The sequence below is a fragment of the Lissotriton vulgaris genome, chromosome 1_1 (genome assembly GCF_964263255.1).
Source record: "Lissotriton vulgaris chromosome 1_1, aLisVul1.2, whole genome shotgun sequence".
Classification (NCBI taxonomy): Eukaryota; Metazoa; Chordata; class Amphibia; order Caudata; family Salamandridae; genus Lissotriton; species Lissotriton vulgaris.
The window spans coordinates 1,695,521,874-1,695,546,731 of record NC_141685.1 but is presented as its reverse complement, the minus strand read 5'-3'; the positions used below and the strand labels follow the sequence as shown (position 1 = coordinate 1,695,546,731).

General features: G+C 43.4%; 1 protein-coding gene across 1 annotated transcript in view; it reads right to left on the bottom strand.

Annotated features, from left to right (window-relative positions):
• The window catches only part of TASOR2 (transcription activation suppressor family member 2), a 911,282-nt gene that overhangs the window by 499,145 nt on the left and 387,279 nt on the right, over positions 1–24,858 (bottom strand). Inside the window, exon 18 of the mRNA XM_086918936.1 lies at positions 56–109. Coding sequence (XP_086775062.1) covers positions 56–109 — 54 coding nt within the window. The remainder of the gene's footprint in view (positions 1–55; positions 110–24,858) is intronic.

Below are 24,858 nucleotides of genomic sequence, written 5' to 3'. Positions count from 1 at the left end.
TTGTTAACATGTTCACACATATATGAATAGACTTTCTAACACAACTGCGAAATACCTCAATTATTTCAGGGTCCAATAGTTCATTTCTTTCACTTTCTTCCTCATGGATCTGGAATAACAAATAATGTGCTTAAGTCTCTCAGTTGTGACTGGCGTAAACAAGAAATAAGTATTTGCAATGTATCAATAAACATTACTATTCTGTTACATAGGTTAAACAAGACACCAGTTTTCCAGCAAGGGATAACATCCACAATGCTGTGTAGAGAATATCTCCAACTCAAAAGTGGAAATATCTTAGAAGTGGTCATTGGCAACATACATTTTGTTTGAGTCACTATGACAGCACTCACCAATGGCTTCAGCCCAGTTCATACCCGTTTGAACATATGTGTCGTCAGATTTGTACAGCTATTTCAGACAAAAGTAAAGGCCCATAATGGTGACAGCAAGTAAAAAAAAAACATGCAGTTACTGGCACCCTTTCATGCACAGGCACAGGACCCTCTGGAACAGACATCTATCACTAAATAATGCACACAATGCAGAATTGATGAATATAAGACCATGTTATGACTAGTACCTTGATAAACAAAAATCTTGTTACTGAGTTAGTTATTTTATTGTAACCAATAATGTATCTGCCATCTGGTAAGAGCAAGTACAAAAACCCTGGAGTTACTGGCACTCTTAACCGCACAGAACCTACAGGAACAACGACATATATCAATAGAAAATGAACACAATACAGAATTGATATGCAGAAGGCCATGTTATGCATGGCACTGTGATGAACTAGTAATTCCTTTTATTGTAATCAATAATTTGTCTGCTGTTTGGTAATGTGTTGAACTAGAACCCTGAAGTGAACTTGTTCTACTATTGGAATCTGGCAACTTTAAAAAATATATGCAGGATCGGGATACTACAATATTCTGCTGACTTGACATAAAATAGCTCAATATATATGTTGTTTCAATGTGTTAGTTTTATGTGTAATGGTTTTCATTTAATATGCACGTTATTAATAAACGTTTAACACATAAAAATGCCTTTTGCTCCAAGCCTTTCTTGCTACAACTATACATTAATGAAACTCTAACTAGATATCTGTTTTGCTTTCTTTAGACAAACACAGACTCCTTAAGTGTTCTTTTTCATAATTTTATTTTAAACCCATATCTTGTTACATTGCTGATCTCTTGATTTTCCTTTCTCTAAAGCACCTTCGTATTAGCTCTACCATGGTATCTTTTCTTTCTTTTAATCAGCTGTTGCCTTAAAATAATGTTCTCTTCCATGTCTTCTTTCTTTCGACAACGCATATATGTTTTCACATAAATTTCATCCTTTAGCTGAGATAGCTGTGTGTGACACGCAAACGATTAATACACATACAGTAGCCTATGTCTCTCAGGGGCAGGCTGCTCCAACAATTTGTCTTTTAAGCACTGAAAATATCTGGTGTAATTACTAAAACATATTTTCTAATCTTTTTCATACACTACAGAAAGAAATTATGTTTTAATGACATTAGGATTGGACACAAACTTCTGAAATTGACTAGTTAACTAAGCCATTTTACAGGCTGAAGAAAGATGGATATTTCTTAGTCTCAAATTAGATACAGTAATTCCGTAAGCTCAACTAACTTTGAGAAACTGAAACACATTGGGATGGATTAACTGTTTATGTTTCCAAATGCTTTAGATTGCGCAGATGTAAAACTGAGAGTCAATGTGGCTTCTCAACTGCAATTTTGTCTTTGTCAGACAGCACTTTGTTGTCACTAAGAGGCAGACCTAGAATATTCTATTCAAGTACAAAAATGTGCCTGGTCTTTAAAGGAGAGATTATTGCAATCTACATACACATCCAAATTTACCAGCTGCATGACATCACTTCAAAGCTGAAGTAGTTTCAATGAAAACAAGCACTGGCGTTGCCAATAGGTCTCGCAGTAGGAAAGTTGGAGCTATTGGTTTTGTAAATGACATTTATGTTTTGTGATTTACAATGCCAATACTTTTAACTTTAGCAAATGTGACACTTTTAGCATTTGTAATGCCACATGTTTTGTATTGACGTGACTTACATGTATTGATATTACAAATAACAATGGCTTTTAATTTTTTTAAATAATTAATACTTAAATAAAAGTGATTGTAATTTATAATGGCAATGGTCCGAAGTAGATAAAATAGTGGCAAAATAGAAAAACTGGTTATGCAGCACAATATCCTTACTGCAACAGCATTAACTGTTGCATGGTCATAGACTTATAAGGTCCCAAAGGCGAGACCTATTGGCTATGAGCATGAGGATGTGTGCCACAGGACGTCAAAATGATGGCTTTGTTCAGTCCAGCAGTCATTTGCAGTGTGATGCTGAATGTGTGCCTATACTAAAGTTACAGTGATACAGAGAAGTACAGAGTGGTCCTGCACAAGGTACGAAACACACACATCACGAAAGAGCAAGATGTTCTAAAGCAATGAACTACAGATGCGTATCTTTAGGAGATTACAAGAGACCCTAATAAAAAATAAACTCCAATGAGCTGCGCAATCAGCACATCTTAAACAGTTACACATGTAAGATAATAAAAAAAACAAACACAGGCCAGTCCCATAATCAGCATATCTTAATAATTTACAGACATATGGAGGACAGCAGCCCAACAATAAGCACAGTTTAAATATGAGACACTGAATAAAGTGCAGGCATACACCTGACAATGATCAATAAAAATGTATGCTATGTTATGATGGGAGCACGCCCACTCTGAAAATTCTAGTAACACTAATTTTAGAGTATATCTTGCCATGCTTTCATTGTCTGTAGTAATGCAGCTTGGTTGCACTGATTGGATGTGTAGCTTGCTGTCCCACTCATACGCTCCACATCTCAACCTCCTTTTGTATTCCAAAACGGTGGTTGCTTGTTTTGCACTGCGGAGGGTCACCAATTCTTTCAAATGGGGCACTGTACATCACATCTAAGTATCCACACTCCAGAGGCGCGTAAAACAACATGAAACCAAGGTTGGAAGTCTGTATTCAATGGGCACTTGTAATTACGAAGTGACCTACTCCTACGGCATCAGTGTAAGCCACTGGGGCAACACCGAGTTGCCTGGCAACCATTCATAATATTGACACGCTATACCAGGACTTTGTCTTATCATACTATGGGTGTCGGCTTTGACATACATCCACACAGCTCAGCCAGCATGCAGCTGTTACCTTTGCGTGTCTATAGATAACAATACTTACACCAACATCTAGGACATACTGAGATTTGGTTAACAAGCATAGTCTGACAACCCTTGATAAAGAGGCCGGGTAGGATCGGTGGGGAAGTGGAGTTCACGAAGCAGCGACGAAAGCTGCAGGAGGGGCCGCCACTGAAGCATTGCAGGTCACTCTTTCTAGCTGAAAAGCAGCACGCCATGCAGCACAAATGGAGCTTTCGTCAAACACAGTTGTAAACAGGAAGAGAGCCCCCTTTTATTGGGAGCCTGGGAGAGTGGAGAAATTGTGCTAGTCTAGCTGCAGCACTTTAATTTAATGCCTTGCTGAGAAAAAAACATGGTACGACGCAGCACGCAAATATGAAAGATTGGCACAAATTTAGAACAAAAAAATGATTTACTTTTTATCTTCCTGGCAGTCAACATCCAAGGAGGGATTTTGGGGATGAGAACTAAACAAAAGGAATTTTCGCTGACACTGAATAGAACTCTTCTTTCCCTGTGCATTGCTTCTTTCAAGTTTCTAAGCTGTTGTGCATTATTTAATTATGCATTTGTTATATTTCTAAAGTGCATACTTCAGATTGACTGGCTAAATGTTGGTGAACTATACTATAAGGGTTGGGGTAGAACCAATATTCCGAAGAGGGGAGATGGAGAAGGGGGCGGGACGGGTTGTGGCCGCCGAAAAAGTGATCGCGTGAAAGCGAAGGGGAAAGAAAATGATGAAATCGAAAGTGTTCTGCAGTGGCGGGCGCAAGAAAGAGGAGAGAGGGAGGGGGGGCGGGGCGGGTTGTTGCGGCCCTAAAAGACACATGAAAGTGAAGGGAAAAAAAGAAGGGACAGAGAGGAGGAAAGGTGGGAGGGAGCACGGCCTGGGGGAATATTGACTGGCTAAATGTTGGTGAACTATACTATAAGGGTTGGGGTAGAACCAATATTCCGAAGAGGGGAGATGGAGAAGGGGGCGGGACGGGTTGTGCCGGCCCTAAAAGTGATCGCGTGAAAGCGAAGGGGAAAAAAAATGATGAAATCGAAAGTGTTCTGCAGTGGCGGGCACAAGAAAGCGGGGAGAGGGAGGGGGGCGGGTTGTTGCGGCCCTAAAAGACACGTGAAAGTGAAGGGAAAAAAAGAAGGGACAGAGAGGAGGAAAGGTGGGAGGGAACACGGCCTGGGGGAAGCTGGCTGGGGAGGGAGAGGAGAAATCCAAGTACGGCTGTGTGCGGGGAGAGAGAGGGGAGGTGCTGGAGCTGGGGAACAGATGGCCGTGAAAGTTTATGGCCCAAAAGCACGTGCCTGTGGCCACGTGAACTCGAAGAAAACCGCACCAAAAAGCCCTTGGTTTCACGAGTATTTTGAGCACTTGAATTCTCTCCATTTCCCATTCCTTCGGAATGGAAAAGGCGAAACCTAAAAATCCTCAGTGTCTATGGTACCCAATGCATCCTTTGAATATTAGCTACAAATCAAGGAATCACTTTTATGCAGTGATTAATCCCTTAGCTGAATATGTAACTTATGGGGGATTTTACTCCAACTGTGCCTCTCTATTTTTCCAGATCACTGAACCACAGGGGGAAAGCGAAGGACAGCGAAAAGAGAAGGGAGGAGGTTTTGTTGGATATTTTCCCTATACCTGCCAATGGGGATGCTGCGAGTGATGGACCTGGAAAGTGAGCATTAGCTGAGAAACGGGCATCAGCTGGAGCAGGAGGAGGTAATGCAAAAACATCCTATGTAATGGAATTAACTGAAAGTCGAAGGTGATTCCAGTACTATAGAGTGATATAGATAGGTTGTCCACCAGGGCATAGAGATGGTTAAGAACGGAGTCCTATGATCATCCTTTAAAGCTTGACAAAGACCCCAGGACTGGTCTCTAGAAGGTGTCCCAGAGTGCCCCTCATCCATGGTGAGAGCCAATCCTCTTCCACCTTTCTCCCTTTGAATAACTACCCAGGGGCCAAAGGTAGAGTTATCTATGTCCCTTGGGCTCCCTCTGATTTAATAAGTGTAGGTGCAAATTAGTTATTGTTATTGATAGTGCCAAGTGAAGAGTGGGAAAGACTTGTAGCAAAGTACTATGGCCTAGGGTGTCCCTAATGAGTGGAACTCTGAGCTATTGAATGCGATTTCAGCAGTTGTCCAGTGAAAACTGATTGGACTAAGATCTCGAATTGCAAGCACAATAAGAGTGAGGACCCAGTGAGGACCCAGCTGATTATTTGAACAGACTTAAGGATGAGTTTGAAAGATTTTCAGGTATAGCACGTCTGACGAAGATGGTTCAGCAAGATGTAAGTGTTTGTGCAGGCATTATTACTGAATGTTAAGGGTTTATTGACCATCATATGTACTGGATAGCAAACTAAGAAGCTATCAAAATTGGTGACAGTCGGCAATCGCAGAGTAGCTTCAGAGAAGAAAAAGAAAGAGAATGTTATACTGAAATTAATGTCTTTGAGATTGCCAAATATGCAGAGAGTGATTAAAGGAGTGGTGGGAGGAGCACTACAAAAGGGGGGAAGGCAAAGGAAAATGGGTAGGCAGAGGAAATGGAAGGAGTGGAGAAGAGGCCCCAGGGGTAGGAAGCTCTTCCTTTGTATGTGGTCAGCTAGGGCACTGGAATAAAAATTATCAACATACTGCTTCCAATGCATTCGCACTTTCAGACCAACCTAGCTACCATCCAAATGCTCAGAATACTTACCCTGAATTTTAAGATAACTGGAGAGGATCCAAGTATATCATGTATACCCTACTCACACTAGATCAAACTGGACGATATGTAAATTGTGTCACTGATGGTAAATGCACTATTTGTGTTAATGACACAGGAGCAAGCAGCTCAACTCCTAAAACCTCCAAATTCCTTTTTTACCTCTCTTAAGTATGTCAGCAGACACTCTCAGTATTTCCAATCAGAGTGTGCCCCGCCATATTAGTGACCCACTTTCTATTTCTGTAGGACCTATTAATGACAAGCATTCCATTCTGATTAGTCCAACTTCGGCAACAAACTTATTTGGCAGAAACATATTTTGTAAATTGATCTGTATTTCATTTTTTTTTTTAACTCTAGAAGGGGTGCTCTTGCATATACCTAAACAACAAGACAGCAAGGTCAATGTGAAAGCTTTGTTTTTTCAGTAAGAGCAGATATGGTTATCATGTCCCCCAATTTATCAGAATTACTTTGACAGATACTGTACACATTGTGGTCCATGCAGCTAATGAAGTGGGATTTATCTATTTGATAAAAACTTTAAAAGGGGAAGGTCGATCCGTAAGAAAAGTTACTAAATTGTCTCAGCACCCATTAAACCCTGAAGCAGAGGAAGGAATCTATCCAGCAAAAGATTTGATTAAGCAATTGATTTTAGTACCAATTGTTAATCGATGTAATGCCCTGGCTCTCCCGATACGCAAGCCATGAAAAGGCAAAGTGTACAGGGTCGTCCAAGATCTTAGGAATATTGTAGTTATCTCAAGTTTTTCTGTGATTCCTAGCCCCGCTGGCATTCCCTCCTGGATCACTGCCAACGCCCAATGGTTCACTGTGGCTGACATGTGTTCCACTTCTTTTCCATCACCGTAGAGATAGTCAGCATCTCTTCTTAGTCACATTTTGAGGGTCCCAGATTTCATGTCTTCCTCAATCTTTTCACAAGCCCAAAATGAGGATTTGGACATATTGGTTTTCTCCCGGGAATATACTCTAACTTAACATGTAGATGATTTATTGTTGCCATATGTTACTCTAGAACTATGCAAGAATAATTCAATGAATCTCCTTAATGATTTTGCTAAAAAACTGTACAATTCTTCAAAAGAAAAAAAAGACAGTTCCGCTTGCTTGAGTACGGTAAATTGGTCATTACGCCACTTGTTATCTGAAGAAGTTGAAGTCATCCATAAGTTGTGACATCCTGTAACTGTCTCCCAGAGAATATTTTTGGGGGAATCGTGAGGTACTGCAGACGCTGGATTCTGGTTTATGCCAAACTCAACAAAACCCTTGCAAGGATATATTCAAAAAGTTATCACTGAACCCTTGCAGTGGTCTAGAGAAGGTGAAAATGTATTGTAGAAATTAAAACAGACATGGACTACTGTGCCTCCCTTAGGGATCTCTGATTGAGTCAAACCATGTATCTTGTATTTTCATGAACGAAAGAGATTTGCACTTGGGGTGCTGGTTTAAAGTCCCTTGGATCATAAAAAGCCTTATTACTCCTCAGTTTTGGCTCAAGTCGAAGCTGGGCTTCCACCTTGTTTCTGGAGTGTGTTGAGTTCCCAGCTAACTATTGCTGTGACACATTCTGTGGTTACAATCCTCCTCACTACAAAAACCCAACACCTCTCCACAGCTTGATTGTCTTGTTATGAAATACTGTTGTTGTATGCCTCTCATATTACCGTAATCCATTGTCTTGCTTTTAATCCCAATTCCTTAATGTCTACTCATTAGGAGGTAGAGCCACATGATTGTATTTATCAACTGTCCATGTCACTAAAATCTGTGCTGTGTTCAATGATTTTGAATGTATTTTGTGGATAGAACAAGTCAAAGGTAGTCTAGTAGCTGGTTATGTAGTCTACACTGTATACTAAACTGTGGAAATGTGCCATTTATCCAATTTGAAATCAGCTCAAGTTGCAAAGCTCAACTCTCTCACCAAGCTTGTCCCCTATCCAAACTCAAAGTACACATTTGGAGTGACTGACAATTTTGGGGTACCCTGGATGCAAAGACACTCTGTGATCTTGGCAGGAACACCTATTAAGAATGAGCAATTTGTTTTGAAGCTTCTAAAAATCTTACAGAAAAGGTGGCAGTGAAGTGTGCTGCTCACCAGTGCCCTCATAGTTATGCTGATGTTACTATTTTTGTTATAACAACCAATCTTGTTTCATTTATCAATTTGTCTCAAATGCGGGAACAAGCCTCTGAAAATAAAAAACAGTCCTGGATGAGTAAGCAATATAAAACAGACACAGGGTGTGTAGAGAAATGGCACAGGGTAGAAGGATGCACCAAGCTTTCTACTCCCCAACCTTGCCAGGTTCTGTCATGGGGCAACCCACATAATACATACCGCTGCGGCGCACTGGTATAAACTCTTCTTTTTCGCTATAGCCCAAAACTATTCCCAGTCCTATGCCATATGGTTGTCACATAATCCTAGAAAAGGGATTCAGACTCCCTCTGCTCACTCTCCCCTAGGTGCCCCTTCGTTCACATATATAATAGATTTTACTCTGATGCCCAACTATATGCAAATTACTTCTACATCCTGGTTGTAGTATGCATTCTTTCAGGATGGGCAGAAACGTTCCTCTGCGCCTATGCAGATGACAGTATGGTATCTAAGCAATTGCTCAGAAAATTTATCCTCCAGGTTGGGGTGCCCGTAGTGACAGAGGAACACTCGTCCTGTTAGTAGTAGCGCAGTTGATTTGTAAGGCCTTAGGAACAGACAGCCATTTTCATTGTGCCCATCTCCCACAGTCATCAGGAAACTTTGAAAGGAACAATGAAGAGATTGTAACAGGAAGAGGTTATGTATACGATTTGATCTAGAAAATGAAGGTTGGTAGTATGTGTATTAAAAAATACTGCACTAAAGGCCAGATGTAGGTGTCCAAATACCGAGCGGTAACTCAGAAATTTGCAGAATTTGGCTGAGAGCAATGTAGGTGAGTTTATACCTACTTGCAAAATAAGGAATTGCAAAATTGCGATTCCTTATTTTGCTTTTGCATTTAAGGAATCGGAAATTGCGATTCCTTAAATGCAATGTACGTAGCACAAAAAAAATGCACCTCAGCCTTAAGAAATCACTAATTACCACCAACTTCAAGTTGGTGGCAATTAGCGATTTCCTTTAAAAAAGCACTTTTTAAACTTTTTTTAAAGTGCCATGTGGCACACATCCAAGCCCTTAGGGCATGTATGTGCGCCACATGTGCACACATGCACATTTCAGGTGTGCAACAGGGTGTCCTTTTGACAAACTGGCTCCCTTGAAATAGCTCCCGCTATTTGCGATTCTTTAATACCGAATCGCAAATAGTGAGTATCTTCCCATTCATTCCTATGGGCCTCCTAGCCCATAGGAATGAATGGCTAGGTATTCCTTATTAACAAATCTCAATTAGCGATTCGTTATTAAGGAATATTAAGGAATCGCTAATATTTTAGCGATTCCTACCTACATTCAATTTAGCGAGTCCCTAATAGCGATGCAGTAAAAATAGCTATTAAGGACTCGCTAAATTGAATTTACCTACATCTGGCCCTTAGTGAGGTATTGTACTGTGATGTTGTAAGGGAAATATGTTTCCAGGTTATTTAAAGTCTAGTACAATTTTCTTATTAACTAAAGCATAGGATTTTTGTTGTTGCCATCATGAGAATTAAACCGTGTTCTATTGGGATAGTAGTAGCAGTTCACCATTCATCATTGACAAAATAGTGCCCAACTACAAAAATGCAGCAACCACATTAACAGGCCAATTGAAAAAATGAGTTTACTAGTCAACCCCGCACTAGCATACCCTAACCTCTATTCTACACCCTACCCTTTTATGTAAACCCCATTGTATGGCAATGTTGAACAACACGCAACACGCTACAACAATATTGCACAGAACCTCTGGGGAGTACACCAGTATCACCTCTAGTATGGTCAAGACATCTGAATAGTGCCTTAATGATCTCAAAAGTGTGTTCAATGTTAGCTCATGTACGTGCGAGTGCCTGGATGTATCCCTATCGAGAAAGTGTGGTTGAACATCTGTTTGAAGTGAGGATATGGGGAGAAAGGGCATGCCCAGCATCATGTGGAGATCTCCGCTCACATGACAGTGACCTCTGCAAAGAAAAGAAAAGCAATGCTCCCTCCAATTTCGTTTTTGTCATGTGCAGACAAGAGACTGTCTGTGTGCAAACTTCCCTCTGTATTTTTTCTTTGTGCAAAATAGTACAATTATTAATTAGTTTTACCTAAATGCTTTATCAAAACAAAATGTTTTGTTGACACATTGTAAAAGCGTGCACAATTTCAAATGACATCCTATTTTGACTCTCAAACATTTTTGTTGCTCCCTACAAAAAAAGGAGAATGCTACTTACCCAGAATGCATCTGTCCTTGGCATGTAGAGCTGTAGATTCAGATGCTTTGCATAAGCCTGCCATCTAGAGTTGGGTCCGGATGTTTGCACTTTTTTTTACTTCGAAGAAGCCTTTTCCAGTCACGAGGTAGGTGACGCCTCCTTTCAGTGACAGTGCGCCTGGGCGACGCCTCCTTTCAGTGACAGTGCGCATGGGCATCGACTCCATTGTTGATTGTTTTCCCACAGAGGGTGAGAATGGAGTTAGTAAGTGTAGAATAAAGATGTCCATGTGTATGCATCTAAGTAAGATATTACTGCAACAGGTATAGGTATACGGGGAGGCGGGTAGGCGTATGTGAATCTACAGCTCTACATGTCAAGAACAGATGCGTACTGGGTAAGTAACATTTTTTCCTTCGAGGCATGTGAGCTGTAGATCATATGCTTTGCATAGACTATACAGCAGTAACCTCCAAAAGCGGTGGCTAACCTGTAGCTGTTGCAGAGCTTTAAAAAGTGTATGTAGAACTGCCTAGCCTACATTAGCTTGTTGTCTTGCTCACACATCTCCACACTAATGTTCTGTGAATGTGTGAGGTGTAGACCATGTTGCAGCTTTGCAGGTATCAGCTATGGGGATGTTTCCTAAGAAAGCCATAGGAGCCCCCAGTTTGCGAATGGAATGCGACCTAAGGGGAATTTTTAAAGTTCTCTTTGCTTTTGAATAGCATGGCTAAATACATTTGACTATCCACCGTGCAATTCCCAATTTAGAAATGGGATTGCCCTTGTGAGGTGGAGCAAAAGCAACAAAGAGTTGTTTAGTTTCACGGAAAGGTTCTGTCCTTTCTATGTAATAGAGTAATGCTGGTTTAACATCTAAGGTGTGTAGAGCACGTTCTGCCATAGAATCTGGTTAAGGAAAGAACACAGGCAACTCAACAGATTGGTTGATGTGGAAAGCAGAAATTACTTTGGGGTGAAATGTAGGAATAGTACGAAGAACCACTTTGTTTTGGTGTACTTGTAAGAATGGTTCTTCTATTGTTTGTGCCTGAAGTTGACCCACTCTCCTCAGTGATGTGATCGCAATGAGGAAAGCAACTTTCCAAGTGAGAAACTGCAGTCACATTTATGCAATGTCTCAAAGGATGGACCCATCAGTCTGGTGAGAACAATATTAAGATTCCACACTGGAGCAGGTGGAAGTCTTGGGGGAATAACTCTTTTGAGTCGTTACATAAAGGCCTTAATAAAAGGCACTCTGAAAAGAGACAGATGTTGTCTATTTTTAAGGTATGCGTCTACTGCAGGGAGATGTAAGCGTATGGATGTGTATGCTAAATTGGAGCATTGTAAATGCAGTAAATAGCAAATGATGTTTTGAACTGAAGCATAAAGTGGATTGATATGGTTATTACAATAAATAATAAACTGCTTCAATTTTGCAGCATAGCAAGCTCTTGTAGTAGGACGTCTAGCCTCCTTAATAATGTTCATACAGTCTGGCGGAAGATTGAGGTAGCCAAACTATGACTTTAAGTGCCAGATCGCTAAGTTGAAATGTCTGGGATCTGGGTGTCTGATCTCTCCACAGCTCTGTGAGGAGGTTGGATGAGAGATGTAGTTTTTGAAGAAGAACTACTGAGTGCTCCAACAGTGTGGTGAACCAAAGTTGACAGGCTCATTTGGGAGCTACCAGGATTAGTGTGAGGGACATTTGCCGGAGCTTTTGAACCAGCAATGGAATGAGTGGGAGAGGCGGAAAAGAGTAGGCAAATATCCCTGACCAGTTCATCTACAGTGCATTACCCTTGGACAATGGGTGTGGATACCTGAAGGCGATGCTTGGGGATTTTGCATTTTGGTGTATGGCGAACAGATTTATGTCTGGGAAGCCCCACATCTGAAAGAACGGAAGGAGAACTTGAGGGTGGAGTTATCACTCATGAATCGGTTGTGTTTTCTGCTGAGGAGATCTGCGACCTGATTGTCTACTCCCGGAAGGCATTCTGTGAGGAGATAGATTTTGTGACGTATGGCCAACCTCCAAATGTCCTGTGCAAGTTGTAACAACTAGAGAAAATGTGCCCCCGCCCTTGTTTCTGTATATAATACATGGCTGTAGTGTTGTCTATGTGTATCAGGTCAGCCTTGCCTAGAAGATGAACTTGAAAGGTTTTGATCACTAAAAATATTTCTGATAGCGCTAGGTGATTTATGTGGAGCTTTGCTGTTGATTCCACATGCCCTAAATAGTGTGAGTTTGGAGATGAGCTCCCCAACCAGTGAGCGATGCGTCTGCTCTTAGCACAGTCTGTGGAACCGGGTCGAAAAAGGGCCGCCCTTTGCAAAGGTTTTGTGGATTCCACCACTGCAGAGAGCGATGAGTGCAGCCTTCCACCAACACTAGGTCTGATAACTGACCCTGAGACAGATTCCACTGACGTGCTAAGCATTCCGGATGGGGACGCATTTAAAGTCTTGCATAGGGAACAATTAAGATGCAAGACAACATAATTCCTAGTAACTGAATGAATACCAGAGCTGACATGAGGGGTGAGGCTGGAACTGGGAAATTAGAGCCTGAATGTTGGGGATTCTGGCTGGATTGGGAGATGCTAGAGCTTTTTGTGTATCAAGAGTGGCTCCCAAGTACGTTTGAGTGTTGGAGGGTTGGAGTTTGGCCTTGGACAGATTTATTGTGAATCCGAGATCGTGAAGTAGCTGTACTGTTTTGTAAGTGTGTTGTAGACACTTTGCTTGTGAACTGGCTTTTATGAGTCAGTCGTCTAAGTATGGGAAGACGTGAATGTGTTGTCTTCATAGATGAGCTTCGGCTACTGGCAGGCATTTGGTGAATACTCTTGGAGCAGTGGTGACTCCATATGGAAGAACTTTGAACTAGTAATGTTGTTTCGCTGCCACAAACCTGAGAAATTTGCAATGATCAGGACATATTGGAATATGGAAGTAGGCATCCTTTAAGTCTAATGTAGACAGAAAGTCGCCTTGCTGAAGGAGTGGTTGCACTTGTTCGAGTGTTACCTTGTGAAAATGGTCTGATTGGATATACAGATTTAGTACTCTGAGGTCTAGTATAGGCCTGAGAGAGCCGTCCTTTTTGGGTATAAGAAAGTATAGGGAGTTTACGCCGGCTCCTTGATATTGTAATGGGACAGGCTCTATAGCTCCTTTTTGTAATAGGGAGAGAACTTCTTGTTTGAAAAGGGTGAAATGCTGTGATATTTTGTGTGATCTTGGAGGAATGTTTGGGGGATTGAGGGTAAGCTCAAGGTAATAACCAGATTGGATAATTTGAAGAACCCATCTGTCTGAAGTTATTGTATTAAAGACAGGTAGAAATTGAGAGATGCATTCCCCAACAGGAGTGGAATGATTGGGTGTAGTGGAAGGAAGTCACACTGTTATTTGCAGGGGGAAGTACGTGTTGAGTTGCCTCTACCTCTTACCTTGCCAATATTACCTCTAAACCCTCCTCGAAAGTAACCTCTTGAAGAGGATGACTGATTACTGATTACTACTTTGGATCCCTCAAGGCCAGACAGTTTTCGACCTATCTCGCTGCTTCCCTATCTTGCGAAAGTAGCGGAAGCACATATCAATTCCATTCTGACTGCCTATTTAGAGTCCAATGGGATCCTTGATGAGTCCCAGCATGGCTTCCGTGCTAATCACAGTACGGAGTCTGCCCTGTTAACAGTTACAGAACATCTAAGGGCCTCCCTGGATACGGGCGCAACCTCTATCTTGGTTATGCTGGACTTGAGTGCGGCCTTCGACACGGTCTCCCACAAGATACTACTTGAGAGACTATGGGAGATCGGAGTCAGGGAAACGGCCCTGGATTAGTTTGCGTCTTTTTTATCTGATCGCTCCTTCCAGGTGCACGCCCCGCCGTACTCATCCAGCAAGCTCCCTCTTGAATGTGGAGTGCCTCAGGGGTCTGCGCTCAGTCCCACATTGTTTAATGTGTACGTCCGCCCCCTGGCCTTGTTGGCCCGGGAACGTAAGATCTTACTAACATCTTATGCGGACGACACGCAACTTATTTTCAACTTCTCCAACAACAATGTGGAGGACCAAATTAAATTCCAGGAAGACATTCTGGCGATCTCAAGGTGGCTATCTAACAACTGCCTTCAGCTTAATGCCTCCAAAACAGAGGTTCTCCTGATTGGCAATGGCACGCAGACTTGGGAAGAGCACTGGTGGCCTCTGGCGCTGGGACCTGCTCCTTTACCCAAGGAGTCAGTAAAAAACTTGGGGGTGTTATTGGACAATACACTCAACTTGGAGTCTCATGCTCAAAAAGTGGCAGGCACCTGCTTTGGGCGTCTTCGCTCTCTTAAACCCATTCTGGGTTTTTTTTAGCCTACCACTCGCCAGATCATAGTCCAGGCTTTAGTTTTATCTCACCTGGATTATTGCAATGCCCTCATGCTAGGATCTAACAAGACTGCAATAAATAGGTTGCAAAGAGCACAGAACGCTGCCGCCCGCGTTCTATTTACTCTACCTAAAACCTGCCACACGTCCCCCCTTCTCCGTCGACTACACTGGCTCCCTATACAACAGCGCATTCACTTTAAAACCCTCTGCCTTACCCATAAAATCCTGTACAATGTTGGCCCCCATACTCTGCAAGGACTGTGCTCTTTCTATACTCCCACGCGTGCACTCCGCTCAGCGGACCTCTCACTGGCCTGTACTGTCAGAATTCGGAGGAGCAGAGCTGGTGGCCGCTCCTTCAGGTATCTGGCCCCTAAGCTCTGGAATTCTATCCCCCCTAAAGCTCGGGCTACTCTAAATCATCTGCAATTTCGAAAACTTATAAAAACTTGGTTGTTTGCATCCATCTAGCACCTCCTGTACCTTCCTGGATCTGACATGTCTGCAAGCGCTGGGACGCCCCGTCGCTGGGGTAGCCATGCGCTATATAAGATCCCATAACATAACATAACATTAGTGCCTTTGTAAGAGGAGGAGGGGTTTTCTGAAGATACATTTTTTGAGGCCCCTCTGTAAAAGGAGCGGCAAAAGGAGCCCCAATTAGAAGGGAGCTGCAAAGCCCCCATGGATTTTGCAACCTCTGTATCCTTCTTCATCGTGTTTAAAGAAGTATCTACTGGAGGGCCAAAGAGGTACTCCTTGTCAAAGGGTAGATTAAAATTGGAGGCTTGGACTTCGGGTTTAAACCCAGAAATTCTGAGCCAAGGATGTCTGTGCAAAAGAACTCTAGTATTAACTGTGCGAGCCGCGGTAGCAGCTGCTTCTAACGCGCATTAAATAGATGTGTTAGAAATTAACTTTCCCTCTTGAATCAAGTCGTTGGCTTTATTCTTATGTTCGTCTGGCAACAATTGTAATAATTTTTCTAGCTCATCATAATGAGCCCTGTTATATCATGCTAAGAGAGCTTGGGTGTTCATAATACACAAGTGATTGGCTGCATGCGCAGCTACTCTTTTGCCAGAAGCATCTATGAGTTTGGACTCCTTATCAGGAGGAGGGGCATCTCCTGTGGTTTGTGAGTTTGCTCTCTTGCAAGCATTGGAGACTACTAGGGAGTCTAAGGGTACTTTGATGTAGATAAGGTCAGGTAGTGCCGCCTTATACTTCTTTCCACTCTGAGTGTGACAATTCTGGCACGCACAAGGTCTTCGAAAATCTCATCTGCGTGTTTGAACATTCCCTTGAGCATAGGTAATGTGTGTGTTGCTCTTTGAGAGGAACTTAAAGTACCAAAGAGAAAATTCTCTTCAAGGGCCGCTTTATGAAGTTGTACCCATTGATACTCAGTAGCCTTATTGAGCAACTCTAGGTACCCTATATTGTCGTCGGGTGCCGAAGGTTTAGAAGGGTATAGATCTGTATCATTGTCTGCATTAGGATCTGTATTGTAATCCTCCAATGGATCAGGAATAATGTCCTGTGGTATGTCCTCATCCCCATCCCAGTTTTCCTGTTGATTATGTGACTGTGGTTGTGATGAATTTGTAGGGGAAATTAATACATTTGGGTCAATTGGAGAAGGAAGTGCAATTGGAGGAGGAGAAGGATTAGAACCCACATTTTTCTTTTTAAGTGGAATGTGGTAATCTTCTTTTAACTCTGGTTTTCTTTTAACTGGCATTTTTACATGAATATGTCCAGATTTTGGGTTAATGACCAGTTCCTTCTGTTTAGCGTCCGTGTTGGAAGGCGGAACGTTGAAACAAGGAAATTTGGGTGGAAGAGGAGTTGTTTTGTCTTTCGGTACCAGAATTTTCGGTGCCGAAGGTTTCGGCCCTGAGAGTTTCAGATCCGAATATTTAGGTTTCGGTACCGAAGGAATGGTCATGATGACGTATTTGGATTTCGGTGCCAAAGGTTTCGGTTTGGTGCCCGAACTGGGCCGACTCGATCCCAAGCCGAAAGGCTTTGGCATGTGTTTCGGAGCCGGGTCAGAAGGCGGGGCGATTGAAACTTTTTCGAAACCTTTTCTCGGTGCCGACCTTGGCCCGAAAGCAGAGGAAGGACTGGAGCCTTTTTGTTGGCCATATTTTGGGGAAGGGGAGTATCAGTACTCACTGAACGCTGAACCAGTGGGACTTCTTCTTCCGTGTTGGAGTCTGCTTCGAACAAGGAAATCTGTTCCTCCTCTTCTTCGGCTCCTTGTGCGTGGAATTCTTCCTGGTCGGAATCTTCCCCGAAGATGTCCGGTGCAGAGCAGCTTTGTTGATGCATTTCGTGACGTCAAGCCCGACAGTCACGGAGCGTCTTCTTGGATCGAAAAGATCGGCACGCATTGCAGTCCTGTTCGTCGTGTTTCGGGGATAGACGCAAGTTGCACACTTCGTGCAAGTCGGTGCTCAGAAACTTAGCGTGACACCCGGGACAGATTTTGAATGGAGTCCATTCCATCGACTGCGAGCTGACCCGACACGGTTAGGCCTAGAGGCCCTCCACGAGTTTTCAGATCGAAGATTTGAACCAAAACGAGACGCAGAGAATGGGAAACGCGATGGGGAAACAATACCGTCGAAGGTAGTGGATTACGCACTGAGGGGAACCCGAGAAACGATGTCGAACCGGAGCGCAGCAATTTACGTCTGAATCCGATGATGGGAAAAAACAATCTAACATTGGAGATTGATGCCTATGCGCACTATCACCGAAAGGAGTCACCTACTTTGTGACTGGAAAAGTGCATACATCAGGACCCAACACTAGATGGCAGGCTTATGCAAAGCATTTGATCTACTGCTCACATGCCTCGAACATACACTTTTTTTTACAGATATCAATCAGTTTCCACCAGCATTTACTGTGACAAACTTCACATCAGCAAAATATAATAAACACAGAAAATATAAGCCAATGCAAAAAGGAAATAAAAAATGGGTTTATAGTGCCGAAGAGTGAACTGAATCAGTGTCAGGCACTTGAGTTACATGTCTTTCGGAGGTGCCAGAGACAAATCTGAACAAAACAGATTAGCTTAGTTCCGAAAGGTCATTCTTTATATCGATGCTTCAGTGGTGCAAGCTTTTTTGCGCGCATAATGTAACAAACGCACATTAATGCAAAAGCCAGTTGGGTTGGCATTAGCATTCCTGATAAACTGTTTAGAAGGGGCGACAACTGCAGAAGGAATGGCTGGGGGCATGAATGATACATTCTGAGGAAGGATAGCAGAGCGAAGCACTGGTCTGGAATGGACTGGTAAACTAAATTAATCTAGACAGAACGATAAACTCTGTGAAAAAGAATAAACCAGAACAGGCCTGGGCATGACTGACAAACTCTATAGAAAAGGTGAATAGAAAAGCAAGAATGTCCTGAGCAGGAGCAATAATCTGAGTGAGATGAGTACAACAGGACTCCTTTAATTTGGACTGAATTATTCTCTGGCTACATTCTGTCCACATCTCCTCTTCTCAACTTCATTTATCATTGCTTACTGCTATAATAATTAGTTTTTAGGTCTCACGCCTAGCGATACACTGCGCAGCAGCGTTCGCCCAGTGAGAGTCCTTTTGTTCAGGTTTTCAAAATGGACCTGAAAAATGCACCCGCTCGTGCGTGTGATTTTCCATTTGTGGCCTGCTATTGGCCTTTCCCTGTGTGTTGTTTTGTGAACTAGACATCAATAGGCCAGAGGCGGGCACATAGCTCCGCCCCTGGCCTATGGGTGTCTATTACGCGCATTTCCTGCCATATGCTTTCAATCATAGTGCCCAGACATGGGCGCGATACCTGAAAGCTTATGGGTGGGCGTGCACCACTCGCTGGTATGTTTTTCCAATAACTGTGAGCAGAGCAGTAACTTGGAGGCCCAGAATAATGACGCAGCTCTGACTAAATTAAATCGAACGAGGAGAGAAATACCTTGACACTAATGTGTGCGAGAGCGAGTGCCACCATCGTACGGGCCAGCTGAGCCGCGACGACTCCCGCCATGGTCCGGTAAGGACTCGTGCTGCATTCTCGAGCTCCGCTGCAGGCAGTCTTTCTCTCTCTCCCTCTCACCTGCGGCATGTTCAAGGGCTCAGGAGGCTCTATACATTACTGGCACCGTGGTGCACAACTCTAGTGGTGCAGGTACTACAGCGGTGGGATTTGCAGCTGTCGGTTCTAGCATAACTGCTGCCAGCTCACCCCGCGTCCTGCCTCGGCTGCAGCACAGCCATTGGGCAAGTCATTACAGTCGCTCTCAGGTGTTCGGTCCCGTGAATCAGAATGCTGGGTAAAGGTATCCAGTGCGAGCGCAGCTGATCCATCCCCCAAGCCGTGAGCAGAGCGGACCGGGCCTGCCAGCTTTGCTCAGACCTGGCTAATTACTATAATCCAGCGCTCGGGCTTGAGAGCCGAGGAGGCGCTATAATGCGTGATCATTATTTTGAATGCAGTGAGGCGTGGACTTGCCTTCAAATGCGTTAGGCTAATGCTTGTTATATTCAGCGCTCGTGAAGGTATGGAGAGAAAGCTGATTGAAATATGTGGAGTCTATACCTGCCAACTTTGACATTAATCCTACTGTGTGAGGAAGGGGCAGGGCATCGATGGAGCGGGTTCTGGAAATGGGGAAGGAATTTGAACCCAGGGGCCTCTGTGGATGTACTGAGAGATGAAGCAAAAGGATGGGGCTTAGAGCCTTTCACTGTCCAGTATCAGCCCCCCCGAAATTCTTTTTTGAAAAAAAAAGAATTGCACGGTTTTCTAAGATGAACTCAAATGTCCGAAGGGGGTTGCAAGTCACTGCTGGATGTTGGCTGCGCAGAGTCTCCACACAATGAGCTGGAAAACTGCTCTATTCAGGGGTTTCCGGCTCACTTTGTGCACACTGTTTGATGTTGGCGCTTTACCAGGTGATCACGCGTAGGCAGACAATATTATGTCACATATGTTCCCACTGCGTGAGTTGGCAGGTCTGAGAGTCTCTGCCGCAGTGGTGCCCATTTCTTGTCAATTACTTTCTGCTGTGCTTTACCTCACGGTCTCCTCCTTCACATCTCGCCCCAGGCTCACATCTTGTAGCACTATCTGCACCCTAACTCACTTCTTCTCTGTCCCCACTTTGCAAGTTGCCCCCTAACAATACAAAGGCACTTTCTGTATTCAGTTTTAGGCAATGGCAAAAAGACCCATTGAGTGAATTAGTGACTTGGGGTGGTCATCTTTCCTACAAAAATATGGTCTAATGTCAAGCCGTATCTCAGCAGAGCTGCTATTAAAACAAATGGTGACTCCAATCGTGCAGTGTTGCTAGTATATGTTACTGTCAGCTCCACCTCCTTGACCCCAGATATTCATTTTTGCTTTGTGGTCTTCTAAATGTTATCTGGCTACTAACTCAAGTAGAGGGAGAAATCTGTGTGAAATCTGCAGAGACCATCAAACGCCTGTTGGCAACTAAAAAATCTGTTTTTCCTGTTGAAAAATCTGGGGCTGCATTTTTGGAATGTTCCTTGTTGTGGCCCGAACCAGCAGGTAAATGTTAAAAGGTTTCTACTGGACAATCAGGCACTGCTAATCCTGAATAGATTCACATTTATAGGTTTAATGCTTCACAAATCAGTAGTTAAATTGACACATTTAGAAGGTTTTGGTAAAAGTTACGGCAAAAGATATTTTTCAGATTGGTAAAAAAGACAGCTTGCAAAGTTCTACCCACGTGGAACAGATACCCCAAATGTATCTGGCATTACATTGCTCTGCACCCCTAAAAGTGGGTCCTCGAAACAGAAAAGGATCCACTGAGCAAACTTAAAAGGGTACTCGACTTCCCACAATTCTGCTTCTGGGCCTGGTCCATCACAGTGGATGCCTGGAATCACAGAAGCGTGAATTTCACTACCTAGGATTGACTCCTTAGGTCTGTAACTTGAAATATTTCTTCACACAAATAAATGATCTGGCAGGTAAATGTTGAGCAAATATATGTAACATGGAGGGGCAAATGATTGTCTAGGCTTGCCACTGTAACATTCATGTCCATCAAAAACCAACGCTGAAACTACCTTTTAATCTGGCTCAGGCATTGGGATAATTGTTGGTTTAGACATGGAGTCCACGATATCTGGATTTGTACACTGGATCAGTTTGGAGTTGAAACTAGCTTTGTGGCACAGAATTGGGACTGGTGAAGTTTTGAGAGAAATGTCCCCTAAGCTGTCTTGTTCCTCGTAATTCCGTCCATGAGAATGATTCTCTCTTAATTTTGGAGGGTCTTTGCATTTGCCAGAGAGAAAATAAGCTCAGAAATCAGGTAATGACTCTGGGGTACCCGAAGAGCAAACCCCTGTCTTTGCTGCTTTGGGGTCTATGAAGACTGTTCATAGGGAAGCTTGTCGCAGTTGAAGCTTCCGCAAACCCTTGAAAGAGAAGGACAAATGTTACCATAGAAAGCAATACTGGCTGGCGTAAATTTTGCTTCAGGAGGTATACTAAATGCCACTGGAGTTATGCAGCAGTAGAAGACCAAATAGGACATTCAAATTACGTGGCATAATGTATTGTATTGTATTATAACTGCATTTATATAGCGCTTACTACCCCTGAAGAGTGTCACATTCTTAGCGCGATGTCAGTGACTCACTTAATTCCAGTGGCCCCTACTATACTGCCTCATCAACAAGACAGGGTCTACAGGGATCATTGCACACCCAGGCCTGAGTCCACCCTGCTTTTTTTTTCTCTTTTAAGGTCTCGCCTGGCCCAGCGCATGCGCTGATCTGGCGAGACATTTAGTGAGGGCTCAAAAAATGCTACCATGGCCTGCCGGGCCAGCCTACAGCTACAGTGCATGTGCACGGGCGTGCGTTTAGGAGCTGAGGCGCCAAATGGCAAACCATGTCATACTCATTAAGCGCCCAAGATCACTTTCGCTTGCGATCACTTTAGCAGCGCCCCTTTGATATTCTCGTTCAAAGAACATCAAACATCAAAGAACATGTTGTTCTTTTAATACTTTGCTGCACCCGTTTGACTTACAATGTGCTTTCTCTTTCCACAAACTCAATGTTTGTGTTCCTTTATTTTGAGATGCTTTTAGTATTACAACCACAACCACATACACAACCACAACCACACACACACAACCACACAGCCACAGCCACACATACAACAACCACACAACCGCACGCACAACCACACACACAACCACAAATGCAATCACACAAAACCACACACACACACACAAGTACACGCACACACAACCACACACCCACAACCACACAAACGCACCCAACCACAAACACACAACCACATACAACTGCACACACATACATACACAACCATACACATACACACAACCACACACACAACCACACACACCCACAATCACACACACCACACAAACAACCACACAACCACACACACCTACAAGCACAACACAACCACGCCCAACCACACTCATACAGATCCCCACAAACATAAACACACACAACCACACACGCACACACACACAACCACACACACACCACAATCACAACCACAACACACAACCACACACACACAACCACACACACAACCACACACACACAACCACAAACACAACACACACAATACAAAACCACACACACAACACAACCACACACACAACCATAAACACAACACAACCACACTCAACCACACACACAACCACTACCACACACACAAACACCACAACCACACACACACAACCACAACCACACATATAACCACACACACAACCACACACAAAACAACATCCCCACATACAACCACACATACACAACCACATACACACAACCACCCATCCACACACACACACAACCACACATACACACAACCACACCCAAACACACAAACACACAACCACACACACAACCACATACAACCACACACACACAACCGCACACAACCACAACCACACACACACCACACCCAACCACACACACAAAACAACAAGCACACATACAACCACATACCACACACACACAACCACACATACAGACACACACACACAACCACACACAACCACCCAACCACACCCACAACACACACACAATCACACACACACACAACCACACACACAACCACACCCACAACCACACAAACACACACACAACCACACACACATGAACACACACAACCATATACACAACCATACACACAACCACACCCACACATGAACACACACAACAACATACACAACCACACACAAAAACATACACAACCACACACACACCCACACACAACAACACACACAAACACACACCCACAAACACACACACAACCACACACACACAACCACACACACACAACCACACACACACAACCACACTGACAGTGCACACTTTCACCAGGCACAGACACCATCAGTCGTCAGTGCACGCTTTCACCGGGCACAAATACCACCAGCCGTCAATGCACGTTTTCACCGGGCACAAACACCACCAGCCATCAGTGCACGATTCCACCAGGCACACACCACCAGACGTCAGTGCACGCTTTCACCAGGCACACACACACACACCACCAGCCGCCAGTGCACGTTTTCACCAGGCACACACACACACCACCAGCCGTCAGTTAAAACACTTTCACCACGCACACTCACACACCACTAGACGTCAGTGCACGCTTTCACCAGGCACACACACCACCAGCCGGCAGTGCACACTTCCACCAGGCACACACACCATCAGTGCACAATGTCTACAGGTACACCCACCACACATACCAAATTAATGTTGTGGGCCACAGACCATTCTACGAGCTCTGTCTAATTCTTACTCTTATTTTCCATCTTTGTAAAATATAGAAGGTGTAGCTCAGCCTACAGAGAGGCTCTAGACTCAGTTAAAGCCTCCCTTTAGTTTCACGTGTTCGAGGCTGCTGTATTCTTACAGTGTTTTATTAATTGATATACTATAATTATCTATTAGATGCGGGTTGATAAAAATATACCATATTAATCTTATGCTAACTTACATGTGCATTTGATGAAATCCCGCTTTTGGCAACTTTTTCTGTGAGAACTATAGCGGAAATTCACAAAAGACTACATCTCCCATGAGTTTTAGGTGTATTAGCAGTCCATTGCAGAAGAATCTGTGTTATATCGGTAGTTCTCCACATTGCTTATCTGATTGGTGGCTTAAACCATGTGTTTCTCCCATACGGAACCACCACAGCTGCGGACAATCTGGTCAGCTGTGTGGCGATATTTAAACCGCTACCCCGGACAAGACGTCACCGCCGGTGACTCTCAGGTTCTGGTCCGGGGTAGCGACGGAGTAGGTGAGAGTTATAATTTTTTCATTTAACCTTTGCAGCAACTCTGGAACACTCGGCTGTTGACGGACGCTTTCTCTTTGTAAACTATAGTTCAGCACCGAGTCATTGAGCACGCGGTTTCAGCTGCTTTGTCTCTCTCCTGCTCAACTATCCTCGAGCTATCAATGTGGTCTAGATGTTTTTTCACTGTTACTCTTCATTTTCTAGACAGCCTTTGAGTAGCAAGAAATTGGCCAAATCCTCCGTTTTTTATGCCATGCTTTAAATCTTTATGCAAACCTATGCACCTCATTTTAATCTTTCCATTCCTATCTGATATCTCACGATTGAGTTTTCTACTATGATGAATACCAGATTTTTATATACTTAGGTTAGTTTTTAACCACTTCCCTCTTTCTCTAGAGCGTTGCCTCACGTCCTGAGCGGTTGCCAGGAGCGGTGAGTACCCTCCCGATTTGCAACGGGTAAGGAGGTTTTTGATATAAAGTCTATCATCTTGTTTGGCTTTATATGGGTACACATTCATTAGAATGCGCCATTGATGTACTTTCACTGTTGAGACATATGCCCTTTTTTGCACATTAAACTTTCTTCACATTTTTTATAGGAGTGTGACACCTATGCCTGGTTGCTACAACACTGCTGTGTACAGGTATATGGCTGTATCGTTTTAATATAATTGTGCTATTTCCAACTTCACTTTTTACACAATATTATG